General features: G+C 42.1%; 1 protein-coding gene across 2 annotated transcripts; it reads left to right on the top strand.

Annotated features, from left to right (window-relative positions):
• The first annotated feature begins 394 nt into the window (after positions 1 to 394).
• On the top strand, positions 395 to 3,576 carry mmadhca (metabolism of cobalamin associated Da). 2 transcript variants are annotated; one of them, XM_063878100.1, is made up of 8 exons: positions 395 to 424; positions 901 to 946; positions 1,379 to 1,520; positions 1,667 to 1,884; positions 1,974 to 2,079; positions 2,229 to 2,347; positions 2,441 to 2,527; positions 2,629 to 3,576. In XM_063878100.1, exons 2-8 carry the CDS (start codon positions 935 to 937, stop codon positions 2,821 to 2,823), a joined length of 879 nt encoding a protein of 292 aa, XP_063734170.1. In that variant the 5' UTR covers positions 395 to 424; positions 901 to 934; the 3' UTR covers positions 2,824 to 3,576. The 2 variants fall into 2 exon arrangements, with proteins under 2 accessions (XP_063734170.1, XP_063734169.1); XM_063878099.1 differs by lacking the exon at positions 395 to 424 and adding an exon at positions 471 to 583.
• The last annotated feature ends 3,631 nt before the right edge of the window (positions 3,577 to 7,207 follow it).

Genomic DNA, 7,207 nt, shown 5'->3' with positions numbered 1-7,207 from the left:
TCAACACAAGTGTTTTTTTTTACTGAACAGTGTATGTTGCAAAGAATCTGGTGCACATTCTACAGTTTAGCATGCAAATTGACATAACAAACTTTAAATGATAAATGAATGCAACTTTAAGGCCACAGCTATGCAGACCGGGGAAGTGCTGCTGTTATTTGCTGCCATCCTGTGGTGGAAATGAGAAAACGCAGGCTATACAACATTATATATATATTTAGTGCAAGGCTGGTTCAAAGGTCGAAAAATGCTCTGGTATATTAAAGTAAATATTGTCTTACAACACGTACGTAAATAGTAAATCCCCATTATAAGTAACATTAGAAATATCATACAGTTTAACCGTTTCGCGAAATGCAACCTTTCTGTCCCTCGTCACTCTCCGTCATTGTTATGCCATAGCTGCGGACGTGCAAGTTAACAGGTAAGAACAACATGTACTTTTCATAATGTTTACCCATTAAACGATGTTCATTTGACATTTTTTCCCTCAGATTTATTGACACGTTTGTCGTCCATGTTGTCAGGTGTTCGGTGCTAGTTTATAGTCAGAAAAGAAGTAAACATTACGGTCGAAAAAAGGGCAAGTGTCAAAATAAGAATCAGCTGACCTTCCATATTTGCTACAAAACAACGTGCTAACGCGAGGAGCTAACAGCTGTTTTGATTGTGTTTTAAATCATAACATGCCTTCCTGTTTGTCTATTTAAGTATATATAAGTAAAGCAATGATAGACCTGACCCTTGATGCTTCTGGTGCCTCGTGTACGATGCATGTAATCATTGCATCATGTTAGCATTGTTAGAATAACTTCGGATAGCAAAGCTAACGCTTGTTGATTTACTGTAATAACAAACTGTATGTGTTGTGTTCTTATTGTTGTTGTTTTTATCCAACAGGTTTAAAGTGACAAACAGAAGGAGACCACACACAATGTCCAGCAGTGTAAGTGACATACCCCTGTCCCTGTTAAACGCTATAGGCTATTGCATCAAACACACACAAAATACCCAAAAAATAGGATTTTAAACAAATCTGTATCCCATAATGTTGTCCTTTTTTGCGTGCATAAAGTAGTATGTGCTCCTAAGCTTCTCGCTTTTTATTTTCAACATGAATCTGATTTTATTTAACTTGTTATTCAGGTTTTACTTAACGTGTTAGGCTTAAAAGCAGTACACCAGGTAAGCGTGTGTAGCTGCAGGCACAGTCAACTGTGATAAGTGTAATGTAAACAAGATAGGGAATTTGAATCAGATAAACACTCGTTTACATTATCTGACATTCTAGCGTGCAAGTTATGCATACAATAAATGAATGTTATCCAGTTTATTCAAATGTTTCCGGCTGTTAACAGAGGTCTTTGTCCCGGTGTAGGTGCTGTGTGGTCGGGGCCGGTTGGTCCTCACTAAGACTGCTGGCCATCAAGTATTAGCTGCCCTGCGAGTCGGCAGAACCAGAACCTTCTCTGCTGCCAGCTCAGACGAGCCGTACATAGCTTCATCACACACACAGTCAGGTGAGACAACCGGTGGATTAATCAGTCTGGTTAATGTGACCTAATGCAGAGTTTATGGTCAACAATCACAGTTAGAAATACAGTTCTAAGGGACGCTTAAGCAGAAAACAGATGCTATATAATGTGTTCCTCACATCCATCTGCAGGCCCCAGGACCGTGTGGCCCGATGAGAACATGGGACCATTCGGACCTCAGGACCAGCGCTTCCAGTTGCCGGGTAACTCTGGCTTTGACTGCCACCTGGAGGGCATGGGCCCCCAAAGAAAGACTCCAGTCCACAGGACGGTGCCGGATGTACTGACGGCCCCGAGCTGCTCAGAGAGACACCAGTTCATCCTGGCCCAGTTTGTAAATGAGTTCCAGGTGCGTTTTCCAATCTACTTATTGTTTGTCAAGGCTGCACTATATATCCAGTGTGGTATTCTTATATGAGTTGTGTGTTTGTTCCTCAGGGAAACTTAGGTGGTATAGACACGAGAGTGAACAAAGCTGAGCAGTACTTTCATCAGACGGACACAGACTGCGCCATCAGTTCCTGCCCTGAGCTGCTGAGAAAAGGTGAGGCAATGGCATTTCCTCATCTTATACAGAGAGTTATTATAACCCTCAATAACAAAACTGTGTGTGTGTGTGTGTGTGTGTGTGTGTGTGTGTGTGTGTGTGTGTGTGTGTGTGTGTGTGTGTGTGTGTGTGTGTGTGTGTGGCAGATCTCGAGCTGATGTTCCCCTCAGCGCCCACTGCCTCCATCACAGTGGTGACGGTCACACAGAGCAACAGTCGGTGTGAGGAGGCGGCAGAGCAGGACAGAGAGCAGCAGCTCCACAAAGTGAGTCCTCTCATCTCTGCTGGTTATTTTAAGTTTGGTAATGTTACGTAGAGTTGTGAAACAGCTGCTGACTGTGTGTTCTCCTCACTGCAGTTTGTGAGCGGAGCAAAGGAAATGTGCTTCGCTCTGTGGACTGCCGGCTACTGGGCGGACTTTATTGACCCGACAACAGGAGAAGCTGTGAGTGATTATTTTTAAATTCATAATAAAGGGAGACGGTTTATGCATCACTAATTACTTTAACTCTACAACTAAATAACTTTTTTAATACAAACCTACAGTTCTTTGCATCTCCATCAAATCAAACCAAACTGCGGACAGAGGAGGAACTAACAGATCTGGGCTTCCACATCGAGGTGTCCGGCTCCTGCACAGTTATTCGCCACATCCTGAGAGGAACGCCTATGTTCGTGGGGACCGTTTTCACCAACGCACCTGCTCACAGTGCTGCTATTGCAAGACTACAAGGACTTTAAAATGTACTCTCTGATGAGGAATAGGCTTTTTATTAAATATTGCACGGATTTAAATCCACGACATGCCTCCTATTTATGTTTGACGGAGCGTGGAACTTGGTATACTGATGGCACGGTGGAAGTCTGTTGTACTGTAACGAGGACTTGACTGAGACCTTAATGTAGAAGAGGTCCCCCCGGCGTACCTTGCACTACATCCTGGGAGAAACACACTCAGTGCAGGGGGAGGGATCATATTACCAATAAAAAGGCATTTCAACATGTAATACCTGCTGTTTGATACGTTTGTAGGCAACACTGAGAGGATGACGACACCTGTGTTTTTTGATAATGGACTGAACTGGAAACCCAGATCTCAGGTTAAAGCTTTTCATATAAAAGTGTTGTAAATGTTTCTCTAACCCGGTGCACATAATCTGAAGTTGAAGACAGTTCTGACGGTCATAACTACTGAGCAAATAAAGTGACTCTTTAAGTTACTGAACATGTCAGTCTGGCCATCTGAATATTAGTTCACTGTGAACCTGTTTTAATAACGAATGCAAAGCTTATGTTTTGAAAAGATAAACTGACTCAGCTGACATTTCTTTTTGTCACAAAGCAAAATAGGTTTGTTATTATTTGTCGCCCTCTAGTACAAAGAACGGTTGACCCCTTAAACTTCAGCTTGCCACATTTCTAAGAATGAGAGCGTTCTCTTGACTCCTGTTCTACCTCTTACAATGAATAAATGGCAAAGACAACAAATAACAATTTGTTCTAATTTTATTGAATCTATTTCATTAATCAAATGGGGGGGGGGGGGGTAAGGATAAAGAAAACATAGCATAGAAGAAAACTCGCAGAGTCTTAAAAAGGACGTGCTCTTCTTACTGAATCACTCCAGTAAACAACCTGACTCGCCTGACAAACAAGAGCGGAGATCTACTCTCAGCTCTACCTTGTCAAATGTCAAATGAAATAGCACATCCTTTTTAAGACGGGTATTGAGTATACAATATAAAAACTAAAAAATACTGGACAGAGGAAAAACATTAGAAGCTCACTCTTAAAAAGGACGTGTAAATCAGTGCCAATGTAAGACAAAACCAGAACAAAGATCCACTCTTAGCTCGGCTTTATCACATTGTAAAGATGGCCTGTACTTGATATTATTAGACCTTTTTAAGAGTGTGTATTCATCTTGAAAAACAGAGGGGAAAGATAATATAAAGGGGAAGATGTGATGCACGTGTGATGGTTGTTTTCTATATGCTAGCGATCCAGCGCTGGGTCCTCAGTTGAACGCCTTCCTGCTGAACTTGGCGATCCAGGAGTACATCCTGCACAAGAGGGGTTTCTTCTTCTTCTTCTGGGGTGGTTTTGGTGCCGATGTCAAAACCAGCTGGGAGGTTTCCGTCACTGATGATGATGTGTTCATCTCACTGTCTGTGGGTGATTGCTTGACCCTCTTCTTGCTCTTCCTCTTCACTCTTGCTGGTTGGCTGGACCTTTCTGATGAAGCCCTCAACAGATGTTCTTTCAATGTCCAGGCCACGGCTTCTTCGAAAATCTCACATCTGTATCTGATGGCACGCAGCAGCTCCTCTGCAGATCCAAACTGCTCGCAAAGGTCTTCGTAGACTGGGATGTGGATTGTATAACAGCTTCTTTGGAGAGTGGCGATTCCAATTGTATCCGTTTCCTTTATCAGGCGCTCCAACAACCCCTCGGAGTCCATGAGGCAAATTTTAGTGCGTTTGGGTGCCATGTAATCTAGCAGCATGACTAGAAACGCATTGAGACAGTCCCTGTTTTGTGTTGATAGCAACTCTTCTGCAGAGTACAATTCTTTCTCTTCATCTTTGACTCTCCTGTTGTCTGGCGGTGTCTCTGTGTATATGTCTGAAGTCCCGGTTGAAGAGTCAACTTCCTTCTGTTTGCGCTTTTTTACGCCTTTTCTGCGTTTTACTGGCAGCTCCTCTTCGTAACTATCAGGTCTGTCTACAACTATACTGTAAGAAGGGCTTTGGGGGAAACGAGTGCCTTCTAACTCTTCTCCTTCCGAAGAAATGTCCGAATCCTCAAAGATGTCAAACGGTGAGGCGGCGGTGACGTTGTCCAATGAAGAGTGGACTGTTTCTTTTTTCAGTTTCTCTGCTGATTTCTGTGGCAGGTTCTTGGATCTTAAGACAGGGTCGTTTTCGGTGTTACTGGATAGCAATTCTAAAACACCTGCTAAAGAGAGGTGTTCTTCTGTCTCTTTCTCTGCTGACTTTTGTGGCAGGTTCTTTGGTGTTATGTCAGGATCGTTTTCGGTGTCACTGGATAGCAATTCTACAACATCTGCTAAAGAGAGGTGTTCTTCTGTCTCTTTCTCTGCTGACTTCTGTGGCAGGTTCTTGGATCTTGAGACAGGGTCGTTTTCGGTGTCACTGGATAGCAATTCTAAAACATCTGCTAAAGAGAGGTGTCCTTCTGTCTCTTTCTCTGCTGATTTCTGTGGCAGCTGCCCTGCCGTACTGATCGAAGGCTTTCCAGTGTCAGATAAAGACAGCATGGTTCGATCTGCCGCTGCCATTATCTTTTTGATGTCCATCTCCTCATCTGAACCCGAGCAACATGAACCTCGGCTGCGTTTGGAAAACTGTGATAAGGGAATCTTCTTATGATTTCCCATGCAACCTCTCAAGATGTGGGTGACGTAGTAAACCATATCTTTGGTTAGTGAGTCAGTTGATGCATCCGACTCATTGGAACAGCAAGAAGGGGATGTCTGTGTGAAGTTGTCAATTCCCATGTTCACCCTCTTTGTTATCACTTCTACAAACAAAGCCCGGAGTGCTTCAGAGTGTATGGTTTTACTCTGTGGGAGAGCTAGTGCCATACCGAAACAGCGATCAAGAGAATTCCCGAAGATGTCATCAATATCCTCTTCTGTCACTCTGTCATATGTACGAAGGATTTGCCCATAAGCCTTAGTGCGACTGAGAAAACAAAAAGTAATGCACGTTAGTCCTACGATCTCTTACAGTCACAAGGTGACAGAATTCTCCATGAATGAATCCTAAAACCCAGAACCTTTGCTTTGGCCTACATAAATAAAAGTGAATGAAAGGAATTTGTCTGTGAAGCCGTTGACTTACATTGTTGTGGAGTTTTTTCTGTTTCTGTGGTTTTCCTTTTTCTCCCAGTCCATCCTCTTATTAACCTGAGGCAAAACAGTTTCCAAGATAATGATGGTGAGCAAATCTAGGATCTCCTGACACATTTGTGTTAAAACAAAGATCAAGTTTGAGTCAATGTGGCCGTTTGATAACACCTTCCAACCCCTGCAAGAAAAAGATAAGTAATGGTTTAGCAAAATGGACATTTCTACCTTAGGACTGAGCTTATTTGCTTGATGACTTTGAACTTGTTACTTACTCATTTGAGATGTCCTTGAAGGATGACAAGATTGGGGCTTGGAATGGGTCTGGAGTTAAAAAAGGCATGAGCAACTTGTTGCACGCTAGGGGTCCCATTTCGTCTGAAGGAATCTAGAAAGGAAGCAAACCAGGTTTTAAAAGTCAGGCCTGTTTAAAAATAGCAACAAAGCTAAAATTCATAAACCATTTCTGCAGTGAATCTGAAAACGTGCACAGAGAGACCAGCATCGAAGTTATGCATTTCAAGGCTATTTCATCCAAAATAAACATAAATCCAAGAAAAACTGTAACTTCTTCCCCAGCTGGTCCCTTTTCTCTGATTCAGGGATTGTTTTACCCTGTGGTTCTTTTTGGGTGCGCTGATTTCCTTTTGAAGGTACTTACTACAGAAGTATTTCTCTCTGTGACTTGTCCAGTGAAGGTCTGTAGATAAGTGAATATTCTGCTGGAATCTAACTCCAAGGTACAAAAGATAAAAGCCGGAGTTCTAGAATGCATTGGCTTCGGCCTAGAATTTCTAGAACTCCCACGTTCCGGAAGTCCACATTCTGGAACGTCTACACACAAATGCGGCCCCGCCCCTTGAAAAGAAGACCCACATCTTTCAGTTAAATGTTGATGGTGTATCACCAGCAGCATTGAAAAAAAATATTGGGAAAATAATTTACTGCTCACAAAAAGAATGAGAAAAATCAGACGCCATCTATTTGCAAATAAAGCCGAAACAGGGAGGAGTAAAACATAAATAAACACCACTGATAACTTTTGTGAATTGGATTTAGGGAGGAAACTGTTAAATATGTTAAGGACATGTAAGTAGTTGTGGGGTGAGAGCATTACATCTTAACGATGTATTTAGTATTGATGATCAAACTTTAAAGCCTTGTTTGAGTTAGTTTGAAACTTTCCTTGTAAATCCAGAAAGTTCTGTTTTATATAAAACATTTTTGCATTTTAACAAAACAGATTTTCATTTA

This window comes from Eleginops maclovinus, chromosome 24, assembly GCF_036324505.1.
Source record: "Eleginops maclovinus isolate JMC-PN-2008 ecotype Puerto Natales chromosome 24, JC_Emac_rtc_rv5, whole genome shotgun sequence".
Taxonomy (NCBI): domain Eukaryota; kingdom Metazoa; phylum Chordata; class Actinopteri; order Perciformes; family Eleginopidae; genus Eleginops; species Eleginops maclovinus.
The sequence above is the reverse complement of the archived record's forward strand: the minus strand, read 5'-3'. Positions and strand labels throughout refer to the sequence as shown.